Genomic DNA, 21,028 nt, shown 5'->3' with positions numbered 1-21,028 from the left:
CATCTATGAAAATGTGAGAAAGGAGTTTCCTCCTGGTTGGTTAATCCTTCTTAAGCTTTTGTTGGCAAACCACTTTCTGGAGCTTCCACTTTCCCAGACCACAGGATGGGGTGGGCTAGAGAGGAGCTTGGAGTCTGGCTGGACAGTCCCAGCAGTAACCCTAGGACCAAGGAGGCAGCTGAGATCCCAGGTTGCCTCCACCATTGCTTCCCTCTGTGCCCTCGTCTTTAAGGAACACTACTAGTCTAGGTCAGCCTCCTCTGATACGGGGAGTAGGGGAGGGGAGACCCTGGCTGTGGGAAGGGACAGCAGGACCCTAAGTCCTCCAGAGTGCCCTTCCCCTTGAGATTTGCCACAAGTGACTTTTGCCACCTTTTCCCTGGTCTCCGGGGCCCTGCATCCTTTAACACCCTGGTCAGGATTCCCTTCATCCCCAAAGATCCTCTGAGGCCACGACATAAGGTCCAAAAAGCCATCTGAGGCTACACAAGGCAACTAGCAGACACAAGGTAACTGGCATCTCAGGAATCTGGGTTTAGCAACAGGTATGCTCTGGGCCCGTGCCAGTCCTGCGTCATGGCACCCCCTGCAGGGCAAGCCGAAGCCTGCCAGGCCTGGCCAGCCTATCTGTCTCCCGCCATCCCTCCTCCTGGCTCATGTTGGAGGCAAAGCAAGCCGTAGGAGTTAGCAGATGGGTACATGCCACTTGGCTCGTCCGAGGATTGCTGTCCCTTTCCCACAGTGGCAGATGTCCGAGCCAGGTCCATCCTGCTAGACCCGGTCTGTTCAGTTTTGCCTCCGTCAGTGACCCCATTCACTCAGTGCTTCCTCTGGTAAAAGTGATCTAAATGGTTCTGGATCTCCTTCCCATTCACAGTAGGCCCTTGCGGGAGGGTGTCCCAGCTGCTCTCATTTAAGGGGCTTCACTTCCTAGGCTCTTGGTGGGCCTGAGTCTGCCCCTGCAGTCATACCCCTTTTGAACAGTCAGGCTTTTCCACACAGGCTGTTTTTCTAGGGTCCTCTTCTAAAGCCAGGTCCTACCGCACTGTAGCCCTCTGCGGGGTCTGACGTTCCACTCATGGCTCTCCACTCTACGCAGCCCTGGCCTTCCGCTGAAATGCTCCCCACTGCTGTTCTCCTCAGCCGTGCAGCCAGCCACTTCCGGCCCCCACAAACTACACCTTCCTCTCTCCTTGGAATCGGGAGGGAGGGCTCCCCGTCCCAACCCTCTGTCGGAGCCCTGGCCCCTCCCTTTCAGGTGGGTTAGGCCAGAGCTCTGAATAACTGGAACGCTGGCCTCCCCAGGGTGCCCTGTCACCTGCATCTTCCTCCCTCTTTGGAAGCTGGAAATGGGCAGGAGCCAGGTTTTCTGCCATCGCATGCGCTCTTCTGCCAGGACATGGGTGAATCCTACAGTCCCTGCTTTTGTGGACCGGGGACCAAGTAGCCTTCCCCCTTGGCCCTGGATTCAGCTGGCATAACCAGCCGAGCAGCTGTCTTCTCCTCTTCCGAGGTGGGCTGTACTGAGGGATTTAGCTACTCCATCCCGTCTGTTTGCCAGAGTGTTGGTGGGCCCTGTGTCCTTCCTGCACACGGGCCAAGGACCTGAGGACACACTTCTCTCTCAGAGGCCTGTGGGAGGTGTAGCCCCTCATAGAGGGCGGATTATTTATTTTATTGATTGATTGATTTTGGCACCCCTCCCCCCGAGCACACAGACAATCTATCTTTGCTCAAACAACTATTCTATTAATAGTGTGCTTGGGGCAGACTATCACCCATTCTGCTTTTAAAAATACTCCTTTAGGGGCCGGCCCAGTGGCGCAGAGGTTGAGTTCGCACATTCTGCTTCGGCAGCCTGGGGTTCGCCGCTTCGGATCCCGGGTGCAGACATGGCACCACTTAGCAAGCCATATTGGGGTAGGCGTCCCACATATAAAGTAGAGGAAGATGGGCACAGGTGTTGACTCGAGGCCAGTCTTCCTCAGCAAAAAGAGGAGGATCGGCAGCAGATGTTAGCTCAGGGCTAATCTTCCTCAAAAAAAAAGAAAAGAAAATACTCCTTTAGTACCCTATTGACTGGAACAATTTGTGAATTGCATGGCAAGAATGGAGGGTGAGATAGTCAAAGTTTTCTCCACACTGAATCAAAAATACTTACGCCGATCCCTTTCCTGACTCACTCAGTTCTTCTGAACTGTGTCAGACTAGGAAAACACGCTCCCTGTGCATCTACTCTACTCCCAATATTACAACTCTACTTCACTTCAGACACCAGATGTGTGGGTTTTCCTCCCTCACGCAATTCTGCAACATCAGCTGGGTGTCCTCCAGTCGAACTCAATCCTACCACTATCTGCCTGGAGATAGCATCAGATCCCACAGATTTAGAGTTCAATCCCACAAGATTGCCACCCACTTCAGATGCCAGTTGAAGTCCAGGTTGTGACCTGTGCTTCTGACTGACTGGCTATAGATCAGAGGTTCTGACAATCCCCTCCTTGGTTTTGATTAATTTGCTAGAGTGAATCACAGAACTCAGGAAACCAGTTAACTTACTAGAGTCCTGGTATGTTATATAAGGATTTAACTCAGGAACAGCCAGATGGAAGAGATGCGTCGGGCAAGGTATGTGGAGGGACGTGGAGGTTTCATGTCCTGTCTGGGCATGCCACCTTCCAGCACCTTCATGTGTTCACCGACTTGGAAGTGCTCTGAACCCCCATCCTTTTGGGTTTTTATGGAGGTTTGATTATATAAGCTCAATCTCCAGCCCCTCTCCCCTCCCTGGAGCTCGGGAGGTGGGGCTGAAAGTTGCAACCCTCCAATCACGTGGTTGATTTCCCCTGGCAACCAGCTCCCCCTCCTGAGGGACTTTCCAGAAGTCCTCGAATTAGTATAAACTCAGGTGTGGTTGATAGGGGCTTGTTATGAATAACAGAAGACACCTTTATCACTCTTGTTAGGAAATTCCAAGGGTTTAGGAGCTCCCGTGTCAGAAACAGGACAAAGACCCCCAAAATATATTTCTTATTATAAATCACAATATCACAGTAGACTATGGCTCTACCCTGGATAAAATGGAACGTGAAAAGTCTGGAGTAAAAATCTTAAGGAGCTAAGGTGTATTGAGTGCTCCCACGGGCCAGGTGCTGGCTAAGGTGTAATTTCTTTCAATCTTCATCAGAACCTACAAGGTAGGCACTATTGTTCCCCATTTCACAGTTGAGAAAACTGAGGACCAGAGACAGTATGCCTGGGGTCTCCGAGATGGTAAATGGTGGAGCTGGGCTCAGATGTGAGCAAGCTGGGCTCAGAGCCCATGTCTGGGAAGGTTTTTCATCCATCTGGAATCAGCAGCTTTATAAACCGACTTCATTTAGCATAATAAATTAGCAGGATCCCCTAGCTCCTAAAATACACCCTTCCCTCGTTTCAGATAATTGTGCCCATTAACACCAGGAGTTGATTGCAGTGACTGGAATGAGAAGTGAGAAGGAACAGACCATAAGGAAATGAGAAGTGACCGCCTGAAGGGGAACAATGAGGAAAAATTAATTTGGGAAAGATCCAAAAAAGGAAACCACCATGTGTGCATCGTGTGCAAATCAAGTGGAGGTGATTCTCTCTCATGCCCTCTCATGGGCTGGTACCTCTGTGGGCGTGACACCTGCAGCCCTTTCCTGAGGAGATTTTAGGAGGAAAGATGGGATAGTTGCTGCAGATGTTAGAGAGGAACTGGCTGAGTGGGATGGTTTACTGCCTGGGAGTGTTCCATGGGAGGGAAAGGGACAAGTCTTGTTGGCAAGGATAAGCAAGGGGCGGGAACAGGCAAGACATGTTCCCGGGAAGGTGGCCAAGACCCATGGGCCAACTTTTGTGGGGATTCCTATTTTCGGAGGGTCAGGGTTGAACCTGGTGTCCTCTGGACCCCTGGCCTTTTCCAAGTAAGACCTTCACTTCTTCCACCCTCTTTTGTGGAGAACCTTCCATGAGCCAGCACCATGTTGGTTCCCCTGGGCCTTCCAAGATGAAGTCTGCTCTCAGGGAGGTCTCAGGTTCGTTGGGGGTAGGACGTCAAATGCTTATCAGCAAGGCAGCTTGGGGCTGGACTACCTGCTTCTGGACCCAGGCTCCACGCTTGCTGCTCCATCACCGTAAGTGGGTTCTCTAACTTTCCTGGGCCCCAGTTTGCTCATCTGTGAAATGATATTTACTTCACAAAGTAATGGATAAGGTTATGATTAGAATAGATGCGAAAGCATTTAGCAAACAGCCTAGCTCATGGTAAGCAGTGGATCAATGATTGTTTCTGTTGTAAGCAGGAGAGATCAGATAAATAAACAGAAGTGAGATAAAGGGTCGTGGGAGCACAGAGGAGGAAGTGCCTAACTCTGCCTGGAGCAAGAGCTGGTCGCTGATGACCTCACCAAAGGAGTAATTGAAACCTGGGGCTGTGGTTCAGCGGACGTCTGAGAACCGGCATCTTGAAGATGCTCCCCAGCTGATTCTGATATGTTATCTTCCCCTTAGTCACCAGAAAACCATTCATTACTCTTTAAAACTAACTTTTTATGATTAGAAATTACATTTCATGAGCTTTGGGAAATAGAGAAAAGAATCACCCGTAATCCCAATACCCCAACACATCCATCATTAGCATATGGTGCTCCCCCCTCTTTCCTCATGCATCTTGTTTTTGTTGTTTTAAAAGTGTTAATCATAGTTCACGTGGTAGTTCATATTTTGCATTTTTGCCTAACTATGCAATCATAGGTATTTTTACTACATTCTTTTCATAATGGATTTTTATTTTTAACTTTTTTTCTAAACAGAAGTGGTTTATGTTGTCTTTAAAAAAAAAATCCCAGATAATCTGAATTGGTATAAAAAAGAAAGTGAAAATCTCATGTAGTCCACTACTCAGTGGTAATCACTGAGCATTTCTATATGTTCTTCCAGATTTTTTTTTCTATGCAAATAAACACATACAGACTTTAAGTTTAAAAAGTTATATTATTTTATAACCTGCTTTTTCATTTAATTATACATCATAGATAGGTTTCCATGTCAATAAGAATAAGCATACATAATTGTTTCTAAAGACTGCACAGATTTAATTTTATGTCTATATCAAATTTATGTAACTAATCATTTATTGCTGGATATTTAAGTTGTTTTCTTTGTGTGGTGTGTGTGTGTGTCTTTCTCCACCATGTGGATTGACCATAATTTACTTAAACATTTAGCTATTTTTGGATATTTAAGTAGTTTTTCTTCTTTTGTTTTTGCTATGATAAATAACAAAGCATTGAAAAATCTTCAGGCATATGGCTTTTCCCATATTTTGAATAATTTCCTGGAGTGGAAGTATTGGGTCAAAGGGCAGGGACGTTTTATGATTCTTCATTTGTATCACCAAGCTGCTTTTTCAAAGGGTTGTTTGTGTCGATTCAGATACTTCCAGCAATGTGTTGGTACCAGTTTCCCTCCTCCCACTCCACCACCCACTGATGGTAGATGGAGGGGAGGATATTCTCCCTAAGAAACTAGCAGCAAAGGAGGTGTTCCTGGGGACTAAAGGGGACAGGAGAGAGAGTAGACAAGATGGGAGAGTGAACATGGGGAATGGAGAAAAAGAGAAAGGAATGACCAGAAAGAACCATTTTGCCTGTAATTTTTTCCACATGGAAAAGTAATTCATGCACCTTGTAAAAAACCCAAACTTTTCCATAAATGTTTACATTTAATATTCAAAGTCCTCTTTTGGTGACAGGATCTGCTAACAGTTTAGGTATATTCTTCCAGATGATTTCTTTTACAAATATTAATGTATAACTTGTTTTGTTTTTAAAGAACTAGCTTCATACTATACACACCATAATGCAACATTCCTACTGGAGGATATATCTTCGTTGCCTTTGGAATGACTTTTTGAGCGTGCAGGCAGTTTTTTAGTTTAAATATCTAATTAAAATCCACTGAGAAACAATGTTGCCCATTTCCCCTGCCGGAGAGCTCATCCCGGACCTCCTCAGCAGTGCCCCCTGCTCCGCCAGGGGCGGACCTTCTGCGGTCTCCAGTTCCCCTTTCCAGCCAGAGACATCTCCAGGAGGCGGCCCCTCGCCGCAGGTTAAGGGGTCAAGCCCAGACAGCCTGCAGACCCTCCATTGCTTTTGGTCGGAGGGCCAGTTGCCAAGGGAGAAGGCCAGTAGCTGCTCCCAGCCCTCTGGGGGCCTCAATTCGGCCCTCCTTGCCCGCTGCTCCTGGAACCTCGGTGCCATAGGAGTAACGCAACCATTCTTGCAAACGTCTCCTGTCTGGGCAGAACTAAACCCATCGCCTCGGGGCAGGATTGGCTTGGCTTTCCTGTCTTTATGGACTCTCTCCGCCGGTCCGGCCACCACCGCCAAAGTGACGCGGCCGTTCCCAGCGCTTGGACCGGCTCCTCTCCGAGCCTGCCTGAGCTCAGGGGGTCCTGCACCTGGTCCGAGGCGTAACCCTCACGTGAGGCCCGCAAGCTCCGAGCGCCCGCCCTGACTCAACCTCGCAACCTCGGCAGAACCCCTGGCCAGCCCCGTGACTCAGTTTCTCCATTTGCTCATGCGGGCCATTGGCGTGAGGCACCAGTGCGGAATGCGGAGGGTGCCTCCGACGGCTTCTCCAGAGTGCGTGCTGTCAGGCAGAGCCCCAGAGACAGGCATCCACGCCGCCTAGAGCGCTCCTTCTGGACGTGCCCTGCACTGTCCCTGGTAACGAGCCCGTGCTGCCTGGGATGGCAGTGACTCGGCCAGGTGCACCAGCAGCAGGACTGCTGGAGAGACACCTGCCTGGGACCCGCCCGCCGTGGCTCCTGAAGGGCCCAGGCCATGGAGGGGCTGCCGGGGACACGACTAGCGCCCACCGCCCTCCGCCTGATGCAATCCTAGGCTCCCTTGCTGCATGCCGGAGCTGGGGAAACCTCCCCCGCCATTGCATCACGGCTGCCAGGTTTGCTACAGAGGTGGAGCCGAACCAATCAGCGGGCGCGCTGGCCCGGGGCCGGCCGCTCAGTTACCCATTCAGAGGGCGGCGCGGTTAGCCGGACAGCAAAGCCCGGAGGTGATTGGCCAAAAGGGTTTTGCCCCGCCCCAATCACCGCGGCAGCTGGCCGCGGTGGGCCGGGCCGCCCAGCCGGAGGGTTTAAAGGGCGCCTCGGACAGGGCTGCGCAGCTGGAGCGACCGAGCGGTGCCAGGCCAGGTGTGCGCGTCCGTCGGTCCTTCCGTGCCCGCGCCGGAGACCAGCCCCGGAGGCCGCCGGGCCCGTCCCTGTGCCCGGCACCATGAAGCAGGAGTCCGCAGCCCAGAACACCCCGCCCGCCTCGCCGCCGCCCTCACCGCCCGCGCAGCACCCCCGGGACCACGGCGACCCCCAAGCCCTGTGGATTTTCGGATATGGCTCCCTGGTTTGGAGGCCCGACTTCGCCTACAGCGACAGCCGTGTGGGCTTCGTGCGTGGCTACAGCCGCCGCTTCTGGCAGGGAGACACTTTCCATCGGGGCAGCGACAAGATGGTGAGCATCCGATTATCCCCGGGGGGAATGGAGGGGTGGGGGCAGGATCGTGGGCGCTGGTGCCCTGGAATGTCTGGGGCTCTCTGGGCAGACAGTGACTCCGTGCTGATGGGAGAAATGTGTGAACCTGTGCCCGAGTTTGTGGCTTAAATTTACCTGCCCAGTGGATCACTGTGTGACGGCTGGAGTCTGTGATCCTGTGGCTTACCGTGTTGATGAATCTTTCTGTTTACCAGTCTGGGCCACTGCCGTGTGTCTGTTTCTCCTGCATCCATGCATCACTGCCTGCACTTGCCTGTGGATGAGTGGAGCTCTCTGAGGCCTGGGCTGGCAGGGTTTCCCCTGGCACTGATGGCAGAGCTGATTTCTAACTCATCTTTTTCAAAATCTTTATTCCTTTCCTAGCCTGGCCGTGTGGTGACCCTCCTTGAAGATCATGAGGTACGTGCTGGAGTCAAGAGAGGGACCCTGGGGCCCAGCATGGAGGGGTGCGGACAGGTAGAGCTCATAGTTCCTTGGCTGCAGGGTAGATTTGATGCCCTCTGGCCAAGAGGAAGGGTGGTCAACTCAGTGCTTCTCACAAAAGTCACCTGAGGATCTGTTCAAATACAGATTTTGATTTAATACGACTAGAGTTGGGCCTGAAACTCACATTCCTAACAAGCTTACAGGTGATGCCGCCAGTTCTCCCACCACACTCAGTGGGAATCCTGTTTGCTGTGGTGCTACACCGTCTCGTCAACCCTTATTAAGAAAGGAAGCATGAGGGCTTGATGTATTGCTACTAGACTGCTCATCAATCAGCCCTTCGCCCACCTCCCTTAGAGAGCACAGTCTTGGGGAGGGACCACCAAGGAGCTGTTGTCACTGACTCTGATGTCCCTGTTTTCTCGTAGGGCTGCACTTGGGGTGTGGCATACCAGGTGCGAGGCGAGCAGGTGAGCGAGGCCCTGAAGTACCTCAACGTGCGTGAGGCAGTGCTTGGCGGCTATGATACCAAGGAGGTCACCTTCTACCCCCAAGATACCCCTGATCAACCCCTCAAGGCGTTGGCCTACGTGGCCACCCCTCAGAACCCTGGTTACCTGGGCCCTGCGCCCGAGGAGGCCATTGCTACACAGATCCTGGCCTGCCGTGGCTTCTCTGGCCACAACCTCGAGTACTTGCTGCGCCTGGCGGACTTCATGCAGCTCTGTGGGCCCCAGGCACAGGACGAGCACCTGGCAGCCATCGTGGATGCTGTGGGTACCATGCTACCCTGCTTCTGCCCCACAGAGCAAGCTTTGGCACTGGTCTGAGGGGCTGAGCCCCTGCAGGGAGTGCCTACGTGGATGTGGGGGCCAGGTCCCCACTCTGGTGCACACAGACAGACTTGGTACAGCTGGAGCCGGCTGAGAGGACTCGGGGGCGGTCAGGGGCTTCTCTCTGTAGGCCTCTGCCTGCCCGCCAGTCTCCAGCTCTCCTGCGTGACACTGACTTACACTTGAAACTATTTATTACACCATGTTGGTGTGGTGGGCGAGGTGGAGAGCCTGGCCTGGACATAGGGGCCCTGCTGAGCGGTGCCCCACTGCAGGTGCTTGGTGCCTGGCCAGATTACCCCCAGTGCTGCTGCTAACCCCACACCACCCTGGCCTCCACCTCCCCAAGCCTTGACCCTCTGCCCCTTACCTACAGACCCACCATTCCCCAGCCCTGGAAATACCACCTTCAAAACGTCCCAGCCTGCTGGTAAGGGACAGGAGGGAGTGAGGAGAGGGGGCCCTACAAGAACTGAGGCCCCTGCTAGCCCTGCTCATCCAGGTCCCCAGGACAGAGCTGGATCTGGAGCCCAAACACAGGCTGCTGAGGCTGGGCCTGGGCCTGTTACCCGTTTGACTTTGTTTCCTTGTCTCTGTCTGTCTGTTTGCTTGTCTGTCTGTTGGTCTAGTCCTGGGAAGCTCATCACTATAGGCACTGTCACCTTCCCAGTCTGTCCCAAACTGTTATCCATAAACTGATCTCTTATTATCCGTGCTGTGCTGGAATGTGGTTCTTTCTTCAGAGGAGGAGCTGGGCCGACTGAGGTGGTGAAGCCTGGAAGGCTCATAAGAGGGGAAAGGCTCCCTCTTCGTCTCCCTTCTTCCCTCCCAGGGAGGGGGCGGCTGAGCAGGCAGGACTTCCAGGTTGCACTCTCCCATGGGCGCCATTCATGTCTTAGTGCATGCCAAGAATGCCCCTGAGTCGTGCAGAAATCAGCCCATGTGGCTCTACTGGGCAGCCCAGTCAGCAGTGTCCTTGCCACCGACTTAGTGCTCTGTGTCTCCTTCCATCTGCCCTGAAGAGGCTGGCAGGCTTGGAACCCAGACCAGAGTTCCAACCCAGCCCCTTCCCCTCATTGGCCCAGTGACCTCCAGAAAAGTAGTCAGCCCTCCGAGCGTCAGTTCACTAGGACACTGTGTGACATGTGTTGCGGCTGCTCTTGTGGCTGGTGTCCTGGATTGGGTGTCCCCAGCAGGGTCAGCTCTGACCCGTTTGGGCAACTGTAGTGCCTGGGGAGGATGTCCATGTGTTGGCGGCCTTGTCTTGGCCAAGTGTGGCATCTAGCCAGGTTCTTCTGGGAGCTCAGTCAGGGCAACACAGCAGGAGGAGGCAGCCGGTGGCAGGGAGCCCTGGGCACCACCTCCCGGGCCTCCTGTGCTGGGGCAGGGCCAGACGGCCAGTCTGGGTGCTCAGAGAGCCCTGCTCTATTCTGAATGGGGGTGGGGAGGGCTGCCTGTCAGCTGCACATGGGCTCGCATTCTTCAGGCCATTCATTCAGCAAGTATTTACTGAGCTGCTTACACCAGGCACTGATCTAGGCTCTAGGGACACAGCAGTGAGGAGCCCTCCTCCTCAGGGAACTTGGAGCCTGGGAACTCTAAATAGTGACCATCCAGTGTGAAATGTGCCATGATGGGAGAAGAGGCAGGCAGCTGAGAAAGGGCTCCTGACCCGGAGGCAGCAGACAAGGAAGGCATCCTGTGGGAGGGAATGGTGAAGCCGTGCCCCGAGCCTGAGAAGGGGTCTCTGGTGAGCAGAGGCAGGGAACACCCTGGGCCAGAGGGGTAAGCAAGGTCAGACTAGCTGGGACAGAGTGGTGTCAGGGAGGGGACATGAGGCTGGACAGGTGGCAGGACGGCACCCCCCTGGCCAGCATGGTGAGCTGTGCTGTGCTGTGCTGTGGAGCTGGCAGTCCTCCTGTGTCAGTGGGGCCTCCTGTGGCTTTCTTTGAGCAGGGAAGAGACTGCTTACGAAGGAACTGGCTGCTGGGTCAGATCGGAGGAGGAAGGCCAAAGAGAGGCAGGGGAAGGTGAGGGTGGCCTGAGTTGAGATGTGGCAGTGGGGACGGACAGGAGGATGGATTTGAGAGCAGTGCAGGGGAGGGAGCGACAGGGTTTGGTGTGGCAGGTTGATGAGGGGAGCAAGGGAGAGGGCAGAGGGCAAGGGTTCCTGGTGCAGTCACTGGGAGGGTGACTCCTGCAGAGTTAGGAAGGGCAGGCGTGGAGATCGGCCCTGTATTTGAGCTGGTGGTGCCTGTGTGGGGCAGCTGGCTATGTGGGGCAGCGGCCTCCACGTGGAAGTTCACGGGGCAGCTGGCTATGTGGGTCTGGGACTCAGGGGAGAAATATGGGCTGGAGTGAGAGATTTGGGAGCCATGCACGTGGAGATGGTGCTTGAAGCCCTGGGGGTAGAGAGAGAAGAGGGCAGGGCCCAGGCCTGAGTACTCGAGAACAAGCAGCCAGAGAGGAGAACCAGGGTCACGCTCCTGAGAAGGCGAGGAAAATCAGGACAGAGGAGTGTCCATTGGATGAAATGCCGGGGAGCCTCGTGGCCTCCGTGAGAGTAATTTCAGGAATGGGGCTGGGAAGCCACAAGGCGGGGCTGAGGAGCCAGGGGGAGAGGAGGCAGACAGCTCTCAAGAAATTTGGCTGCTGAGATGAGAGAGAAGCAGAGGGTGTGGGGAGGGCGTAGGGGTCTCAGGACCCCTTTACAAATTAGAAATTACTGAGAACCCCAAGAGCTTCTGTTTATGTGGGATACAGCAACTGACAACATTCAAGGTATTAAAAATTAAAATTGAGAAGTTTAAACGTATTTATTAAATTAAAAATAAAAATATTAAACCCATGGCATGTTATATTTTTAAAGAAAAATGATTCTATTTCCCAAAACTAACAAATTTGGTGAAAAGAGTGGCATTGTTTTATATTTTTAAAGATTGGCACCTGCGCTAACATCTGTTGCCAGTCTTTTTTTTTCTTCTTCTTCTCCCCAAAACCCCCCAGTACATAGTTGTATATTCTAGCTGTGAGTGCCTCTGGTTGTGCTATGTGGGATGCCGCCTCAGCATGGCTTGATGAGCAGTGCCGTGTCCGTACCCAGGATCTGCATTGGTGAACCCCCTGGGCCATCGAAGTGGAGTGCAGGAACTTAACCACTTGGCCACGGGGCCGGCCCCTGTTTTATATATATATATATATTTTTTTTTTTTTTTGAGGAAGATTAGCCCTGAGCTAACGTCTGCTGCCAATCCTCCTCTTTTTGCTGAGGAAGACTGGCCCTGAGCTCACATCCATGCCCATCTTCTTCTACTTTATATGTGAGACACCTGCCACAGCATGGCTTGACAAGCGGTGCCATGTCTGCACCCGGGATCCGAATGGATGAACCCCGGGCCGCCGAAGTGGAACATGCGAACTTAACCACTGCGCCACCGGGCCGGCCCCCCTGTTTTATATTTTTAATGTCTGACTTAACAGTAGCAGCTGGATTCGTATCTGCTTCTGCATTCAATTTGTTGCAAATTCACATCTCCTATAGCTCTGGAAAAACCCACTGTCCACTCATGAGGAAATGAGTGTGAAAAGGCAAATAACCTCTTAGTAGTATTATGAAAATAATTTTGACCTTGCAGACCCCCTCAGAGGATTTTGGGGACCCCTAGGGATCCCTGAGCCATTTTTGAGGACTTCTGGTGTAGGAGCATTAAAATTTTTTTGTTCCTTTTCTTCCTTAGTTGGAGGGATAGAAGCAGGGTGATGGGGGGGTACCCATCCTTAGGGGGGCCCCAACCTTAGGCCGTGGCATTGAGGAATTGCAGAGTTAGCAGGGACCTCAGAAATCATCCTGTCCATCCCTCAAGGGCATCCTTCTGGAGAACTGGGAGTTGGGGGGGCTCAGCCAGTTCAATTGCCATTTGTCATGTGTGGAGTCTGAAACAGGCCCTGGGCCCTGCACCTCGGGCTGTGGGAGATGGAGGACACAGAATCCCCCTCCCACCTGGTCTGGGGCAAGGGCAGCTCCAGGGGCTCAGGGGATGGGGCAGAGGTGGTCGGGTCTGGGAGGGCCGTAAAGAAGCTGCAGGAACCCACCAGTTAGAGGGCACTGCAGGTGCGTGGGGCTGGCACCAGCCTGGGAGGGAGGCCCCAGAGCTTGGGCAGCAGCTGCGTGGAGGAAGCCGGGCTGAAAGCTGCCTTGGAGTCAGTTTGCGGAGGAAGTATTAAACTTTATCTTGTAGGCAAGTTGGGTTCTGCGGCGATGTCTTTGTTTTTTCATGTTTTTCCTCCCACGGAAGGGTCTTTGTTTGTTTTTGTTCTTTTTGTTTTGTCTGCTCGTCAAGCCGACAGGGTTGTGTTCAGGCCTGGGTTTAGGGAGCCTTGAGCTTGGCAGGGTGGAGCCGGTCTGAAGGCTGCAAGGCCTGGTGGGCGCCTGGTGCCGTGATCCAGGCAGGTGCTGGGAGAGCCCGACTAAGACCAGGAAGGGGGAATGTGGGGACACCTCCTGGCAGCCCATTGGAAATGGAGGGGCCAGAAGAAGGGAGGAGACTGGGGATCCCAGGGTTTTGCCGAGAGTGCGCCCAGACAGTGCAAGGGGAAGTGGGTGGACACCACGCTGGCCTCCGTGCACCCCTCTCAGGCTGGCAGGCTCCTAGGGGGTCTCCAGGTTGCCCCCCACCGGGTCCCAGGAAGGACCACATTCCTCTAGGGGCTGTTGGTCCCCTCGAGACAGTGGCAGCGTCCGTGTCAGAGAAGCAGAGGGTGTGGGGAAGTGGACCTCGAATTGGCGAGACGCTGCCTTCCCTCAGGCCTGTCTCTGAGGAGAGTCAGGGTGCTCCAGGGTGTGAGTCCAACTCAATGCCCAGGGCCAGGTCAGGGGAGACAGTGGTCACAGCAAGGGTTTCCCTGAGGCCCAGGGTCGGAGCACAAGGGCCAGCCTCCTGCCCCACAGCTAGTGTGCCCAGGGCAGATCTAGTTCACTCTTCTTGTTCTGGAGTAATTATTACTTCCACTCTCAAAGCATCCATGTTTGGACAGTAAATTGCACGGTGGCTGTGGAAACTGCGGCCCAGCAGAGTTGCTTTGTCAGGAGTTGCTGTCAGAGGGGGTTGACCAAAGGCCCTGACCTCGCTTGTCCTCTGCCCTCCTTGCGCTATCCCTGGACCCTCACCCCCAGGACAGCACCGGGGGCGGGGGGGGGCCACTGTCCTCTGCCCTTTCCTGGTTGCCCTTGGAGAATCCTTGCCAGGCCTGCGCTCTCCAGGTCAGGTCTGCCCCTGCCCTCCCCTCTGCTCCGGGCACTTCCCTCGACACACCCTGAGTGCTTTCTGGTCACTGGCCCTCCAGGAGGGCAAGGGCACCGTCTGCACTGTGCGCCCTCTCCGGCCTGTGCTGGCCCCTCCTCCTCCATCTGGGGACCCTGCACTGCACACCAGCCCCTCAGGCTCCGCTCCTCCCCCTGGCGCTTCAGTTCTGTCCTTGGCTCTGTTCTGGATCCTGCCCCTCCTGGACCACCGGCCCCCCAGTAAGGTGGAGCCCAAGCTTGAACGTTGGGCCCAGGCTCCTTCCTCAAACCTTCAGGGTTCTGCTGGTCTTGTCCTGCCGGTCTTCTGCCATCTGAAGGCCCCCTGTGTCCTCCCTACCACCACTGCCCTCACGACCGCCCTTCCCTGGACCTTTGTCATGACCTCCAAACGGATCCATCTTCCCCAGCTTTGTGCCCTCCCTGGATATTCGTCTTCCACATGGTGTAACAATACAACTCTGGCCACAACCGTCCACACTGACAGGCTCCGATGGCCCTCAGGATGAACTTCCCTGTGGCCCGGTCCCTGCTCTCCCCTCCAGCCTCGGCACCCTCCTGAGCCCCTCCATGCCTCCAGCCCCTGGTGTCTATGCTGCCTGCTGTCTCCTCCCGCCTCAGGCAATTTCTGGCCACCAAGCCTTGGCTCCCACTGCTTTCTCTATCCGACGACTTCGCCCAGCCCTCTTACATCCTCAGCACTCAGCACCAGCATCAAGCCTCCAGAAGCTGCTGCCCTCCTTGTGCCCACCCCCCACACCTCCGTTTTGTGCCCAGCGTGTTGTATTGGCATGATCTGCTTGCAGGTCTGCCCCACTAAACCGAGTCCCCAGAGCAGGAACTGTGTGTATCCAAGCGCCGCAGCTCAGCTCTGAGGCCCCAAAGGAGCTCAGGGGACCTTTGGGCAACGGGGTTTAATGAGACGCCCTTCAAATGCAATGTCACACGTCCCCTTGCAGGGAAAGACTCCGTGTGAAAACCTCAGGCACAGCCAAGGGAGAGTGCTGAGCCACCTCCCCAGGCTAATGTGAATCTGAACGTCCATGTGCCTGGCCTGGGCATGTGGGACTGCGGCCACTGGCCAAGGGTGGCCCAGGCAGGTCTGGCGGCCCCAGCACACCCAATGGGGGTGGCGCTGACCCCGGGGCACTGCATCCTGGGCCGGCCCCTCTCTCTCCCTCTGTCTGGCTGAGAGAGGCCAGGCCCTAAACGCACATCGGAGGAAGAGCTGCCCTCTGGCAGGCATCTCAGGGGGCAGGGGCTGAGCCCTGCTGGTGCTCCCACTCTGGTCACTAAGCTGGAGGGCTGTTGGCACATCTTTCATGGGGTGGTGCTCCTTGTCCCCACAAGAAGGGAGCTTGGCCTTCCTTGTGACAGCCTGAAGGTTTGGTGACTGGGGGAGGAAGGGGACTTCCCCCAATGGCAGGCAAAGCCTCCAGCCAGGCACAGCCCCTCCTGGGCCCAGTCAGGATGATGGCAGGTGAAGGGTGTGTCAGACGTGGCTCTGGCTGGGAGGGACGGTGAGTCCATGGGGGGAAAGCTGATGACGAGCTGCTCACGTGGGGTGCCTGAGTCACCTGTCCACAGGCCCTGGCCCGTGGGGGTTTCCACAGGAAGGGAGGCCCAGTTCCTGCTCACGGGTCACTTGTGGCCCTGACCTGATACACGCTGAATGTGTGGGAGCTGACCTGACAGAAGCCTGCAGTAAGCCTGTGACATGCAAGCTGCCTTTTTACCTCGTCTTGCACTCTCTGTTCCCTCATTCTGGAAGTCTCTTCCCTGCCAGCTCTGGTCTGGCTCATTCGTCACTCAGACTTCAGGGCTCAGGTGAGGTGTCACCTCCTCTGGGAAGCCTTCCCTGAACCTCCTCTACCTCACCACCCAGGCCTGGCTTTGAGGCCCTGTCATGTGTCTCTGACACCTGTGCTTTTTCTCTTGCAGCTTTGATAGCCTTGTGTTCCTTGTCAGCCTCCTCAGCAGACCGTGAGCCCTTGAGGGGCCTCCCAGGACCCAGCAGAGCTGGCACACAGTAGGTGCTCACATTGCATTTGTTGAATGAAAGCCCACTCACTCGGGAAGAGGCCAGCATTGGCGAGGGGAGGATGGGGGATAGGGAGGGTGCTCTGGGCTGTCTTCCTACAAGAGGGACCATGCAGTGGGAGGAGGGCTGGGGGGGGCCGGGGAGGGGGCAGGTGAGGGGAGGAGACAGACCTACCATGACCACCCCCACCTCAAATCCACCAGGGCCCCATACCCTGATCTGGGCGTTGAACTGCTGTTCAGATGCAGAGAGAGCACTGGGCTGGAATCCAGGTCACAGTCCCTGTTTTAAGCTGTGTGTCTTAGGCAAGGCACTTAGCCTCTCTGGGCCTCCGTTCCTCAAATGTGAAATGAGGAGCTGCACCAGAAACCAGTTACCATCCAGTTCCAGTGGCTCTTCTTTTTCAGGAGGGTCATGGGCTTCGGGTTAGAGGGACTGGGTTTGAGAACCAGGGCTCCATGTACCCTGTGAGTCCTTGGCCAGGTTATTTAATGTCTCCGAGCTGCAATTTCTTCATCTTTAAAGTGGGACTGAACATCATAGCTGCCCCTCAGATTCTTGGGATTAGATGTGCTATCAGGTGAAAAACACGTTACACTTTAAAGCACTATGTGAATGCTGGTTATTATTACTATTTAGCACAATTATTTTTCACCACTACCGCATTACTAGATTCTTTCTCTCCTCACTAGAGCGTAAGCTCCAGAGGCCGGAGCCGGTACCTGCCTATTCGTTGCTGCATCCCTGGTGCCCAGCACAGAGCCTGGCTTAGCCCAGGTCCTCAAAAAATACTTGCTGGACAAATACGTGGATAAATGAGTTGACTTGGATGAATGACTACACGAACGAACTCCACTCACTTAGCAGAGCACAGAGGACGAGTCAGGTTGACAGGGGTGGAGGGAGAAAGGGAAAAGGGGGAGGACGCAGAGCAGGGAGGGGGTGCTCCCTGGGCAGTCCAGGCTCCGCCATGTTGGGGAGGGTGGGCGAAGACAGACGAGAGAGGAAATGACAGGGAAAAATAAACTTGGGGTGGAGAGCCGAGGCCACTTCATAATTCTTCTGGGGCTGGGGCCTCGCAAGTGGCCCTTCCCTGGTCAGAGCCCTCTCCCGCCTCTCACAGCCCCTGCCCTGCCGGCGAGCTGGGGAGAGGGAGGAGGAAGGAGGGCTGGCTGAAGCTAGGCCATTCTGCTTTATTTACCAACAGCACAGTCCTCCTGGGGCATGACACAGCCAGCAGCAATTGACCCAGCTAAATGTATCTCCTCTGCTGGCCCGGACCACACAGCCAGCCCCTGAAGGCCAGGGACCACCCGCTCATCCCCCCGCCCCGCCACCCCGGGGAGGGCTCTGGGCTCTTCCTCCTGACCCTAGAGCCCTGTGTCCTCAGGGAGCCAACAGCCAATCAGGGTCCAGACCAAATGCAATCATTGGCTGAACCCAGGCGGAGAGTGTCGCTGGAACAGAATCAGAGGACGTGAGGGGGGAACCCTAACTGTCCAGCAGCGGGACAACCAAATGGCTCATCTCCCTTCGATGGCATATTTTCAGCCTTTACGAATGTTTAGGAAGAGTATTGACTAATGTTAGAAACACATGTTACTCTCTATTCAGTACTCTCTTAACATTACCGTATAATGTGAAGCGGAGAAAAGAACATACCAAGTTAGGGACAGAGTATGAATATAATCATGTCTTTTAGAAAGCATAGAAATATGTCTGGAAGGAATCACCAGAAACTGTCAACAGAGTTTGCCTCCCAGGAGGGGAACTGGGGGCCAGGGCGGGGGTAGGGGAGAGACTTTTTCTTCTTATGCCCTTCGTATGTTTTCGATTTTGAATTGTGAAATTTATTACTTATTCATAAGTAAATAAGTCAAATATGTAATAAAATAAAATGCAAAGCTGAAAAAGAAAAGGCCTATGCACAAAGAGGCGCTGGAAATAGCCCTCGGAGGTTAAGAACACTCATTTGGGTGGCGGGCCATGCAGGTGCTCCCTTTTCTACCCAGAGGAAGAGCTGGCCCTGGGCCCAGCTCAGCCAGACCATCGGCCTTGCAAACTGGAGCAGGGGTCCATCAAGGCTCTGAATCTAACTGGAGGCACGACAAAAGCCGTCCCTGCCTTAAAACAGCTCTCGATGGCGTCTGAAATTCCAGCCCAGGCCTTCGCCTGCAGTACTCCTCTCAAGTCCCTTCGCAGACCGTAAGGTGGGGGCGGAGGGGGGGGTGTTACCATGTTATCATTCTATCACGTGAACTGAATTGAAATAGGGAGACACACTGTAGGAAAGATGTGAGTGTGAGAAATAGCCTGCCTTCTTCTTGCTTTGAGTTTTTTCTAAATTGTCCTTAAAAACATACACTTCTTTTATTAATAGTGCTTATAATTATTATATATAAAATAACACGTGAGCATAGTAGAAAGTTTGGAAAATACAGAAAGGTCTAAAGAATTAGGCAGTCATTCATGATTCCACCATCCAGGAACGTTTACGTCCTTCTAGTCCTCCCTTTGACACTCTATTGAAAAACCTATGTACGTACATATGGAAGTGAAATCGTAAAATTGATCACACTTTACCTACTGTTTTGTGTCCTACTTTTTCTCCTAAGATTAAATCGTGAGCATTTTCCTATATCATCAAATATTCTTGAAAATATGATGATTTAGGGGCTGGCCCTGTGGTGTAGTGGTTAACTTTGGTGTGCTCCACTTGGGCAGCCTGGGTTTGCAGGTTCGGATCCCGGGCACGGACATACACCACTGTCAACCATGCTGTGGCAGCAACCCACATATAAAATAGAGGAACATTGGCACAGATATTAGCTCAGGGCTAATTTTCCTCAAATAAAGAAAGAGGAAGATTGGCAACAGATGTTAGCTCAGGACAAATCTTCCTCAGCAAAAAAAGAAAAACAGAGGGGCCAGCCCAGTGGTGTAGTGGTTAAGTTCACGTGCTCTGCTTCAGTGGCTCAGAGTTTGCAGGCCTGGATCCCAGGTGCGGACCTAGCACTGCTCAGCAAGCCACGCTGAGGCGGCATCCCACATAAAATAGAGGAAGATTGGCATAGATGTTAGCTCTGGGAGCCAATCTTCCTCACACACACACAAAAAAGATTTTTAATTGTTACCTAATAGTCCATTACATTGATGTACAAAAATTTATTTAACCAATCCTATACTGTTTCCATTTGGGTTGTTTCCAATTTTTTGCTAGGTTCAGCTACACTGCCATGAAACCTTTTGTGTTAGTTGCATTTAACAGAAAATCCAGTTTAAATGGCATAAGCCAGTTGGGAGTTATTGATAAAACCCAGAAGAGGAAGGGAGCTTCGGGCAAGGCTCAGTGAGGGCTCCTGCTTCATCCCTACGGTTCTTCTGGCTTTACGCTTCTCTGTGTGGCAGCCTCACCCTCAGCTCGGCTTCTCCTCACCTCCTGGGGCAACAAGCTTCGTGTTCACATCCATGTGGGTGGAGGGCGGGCTCAGGGCCTCTGTGTCTCCGGCCAGTTTATGAAAGGACAGCCATGAGGGAGGGAAGGACTAGGCTCTGACTGCCCTGGACCTGGGATCCTGGCCATCCTTGACCAGACCATCGTGACAAGGTGTGTGTGGGAGGGTTAGGCCTAGCCCCATGGCTCTTGCACAATGCAGGAAGGGAAAATGCTGAGCAGACAGCCAAAGAGTGTCCTCTGCAGCTGCTCAGATTGGAGTCTGTGGACCAGCAGCCTCTCCATCATCTGGAACGAATTGGAAACGCAGAAATCTTTGGGACTCTCTACACCTACCAAATCAGACTCTGCATTTTAATAAGAGCCCTGCTCAGGAGATTGCATGTTAAAGTGGAGAAGCCTTGCCCTAAAGCAAACTTGATTATTCCCTGAAAATACATCTCTAAAAGTAGAATGGTGGATCAAAAGGCATGGGTGGTTCTAAAATTCTTGATATATACTATGAAACTGTCCTATATAAGCCTCCATCACTTTACGTTCCCACCCTGGGATCTGGGTGTGTGAGGCCTTAAAGCCTACGCAACTTGGGAAATCGTCTTTAAGAAAAAGAATATAAAATTAAGTATAAAACCAAATATTTAGAATAATAAAAAAAAGGAAAGCAAACAAATACCTCAAAAATCATAAAATATTATTTTTAATTATCAATAGGTTGAAACATGAAATTACCGTATTTGTAGTAAAAAAAAAGTCACATATGGGTAAACAGCAATTTCATGCTGTTCCACCTAAAACTCTTCCTCCACATTTTTGGCTACATCTTTTCTTTTTTCTTAACAACTTTTAAAAATATAATTCACATACCATATAATTCACCCTTTACAGTGTACAAGTCAATGGCTTTTACTATATATTCAGAGGTATGCAACTATCACCAGAATCAATCTTAGAATATTGTTGTTAGCTCAAAAAGAAACCTCATCCAACTTACCTGTACCACCCAATCTGCCCCCCGACCCCAGGCAACCACTAATTTACTTTATGTCTCTATGGATATGCCTATTCTGGACATTTCATAATCATGTAACACATGGGCTTTCCTGTATGGGTTCTTTCACTTAACACAATGTTTTCAAGTTTCATCCATGTTGTAGCATGTGTCAGTACTTCAATCCTTTTTATTGCTGAATAATATTCCATTGTATGGACATACCACATTGTATTTATCCCTTCCTCAGTTGATGGACACTCAGGTTGTTTCTACTTTTTGGCTATCATAAGTAGTGCTGCTATACACATTTGTGTACCAGTTTTGTGTAGATGTGCTTTCATTTCTCTTGGGCGTATACTTAGGAAGGGAATTCCCAGGTCATATTATTA

The 21,028-nt window shown here is 52.7% G+C and overlaps 1 protein-coding gene and 1 long non-coding RNA gene across 2 annotated transcripts; both read left to right on the top strand.

Moving 5' to 3' along the window:
• The first annotated feature begins 3,000 nt into the window (after positions 1-3,000).
• On the top strand, positions 3,001-9,563 carry CHAC1 (ChaC glutathione specific gamma-glutamylcyclotransferase 1). The gene is made up of 3 exons (XM_014857370.3): positions 3,001-7,553; positions 7,959-7,994; positions 8,450-9,563. The coding sequence occupies exons 1-3, from the start codon at positions 7,323-7,325 to the stop codon at positions 8,849-8,851; spliced, it is 669 nt and encodes a 222-aa protein (XP_014712856.2). The 5' UTR covers positions 3,001-7,322; the 3' UTR covers positions 8,852-9,563.
• Positions 9,564-15,840: 6,277 nt separating this feature from the next.
• LOC123282987 (uncharacterized) lies at positions 15,841-17,019 on the top strand. Its single transcript, XR_006523382.2, has 3 exons — positions 15,841-15,980; positions 16,095-16,182; positions 16,887-17,019. It is a non-coding gene; the product is annotated as an uncharacterized lncRNA (long non-coding RNA).
• Positions 17,020-21,028: the final 4,009 nt, after the last annotated feature.

The sequence above is a fragment of the Equus asinus genome, chromosome 2, assembly GCF_041296235.1.
Source record: "Equus asinus isolate D_3611 breed Donkey chromosome 2, EquAss-T2T_v2, whole genome shotgun sequence".
In the NCBI taxonomy this organism is placed as follows: domain Eukaryota; kingdom Metazoa; phylum Chordata; class Mammalia; order Perissodactyla; family Equidae; genus Equus; species Equus asinus.
This window is presented reverse-complemented; position numbering and strand designations above follow the sequence as displayed.

Coding starts and splice junctions, on each gene's coding strand:
- CHAC1 (XM_014857370.3), top strand. CDS start 7,323: ATGAAGCAGGAGTCCGCAGCCCAGAACACCCCGCCCGCCTCGCCGCCG. Junction 7,554..7,958: donor ATCGGGGCAGCGACAAGATG/GTGAGCATCCGA, acceptor TTCCTTTCCTAG/CCTGGCCGTGTGGTGACCCT. Junction 7,995..8,449: donor CCCTCCTTGAAGATCATGAG/GTACGTGCTGGA, acceptor GTTTTCTCGTAG/GGCTGCACTTGGGGTGTGGC.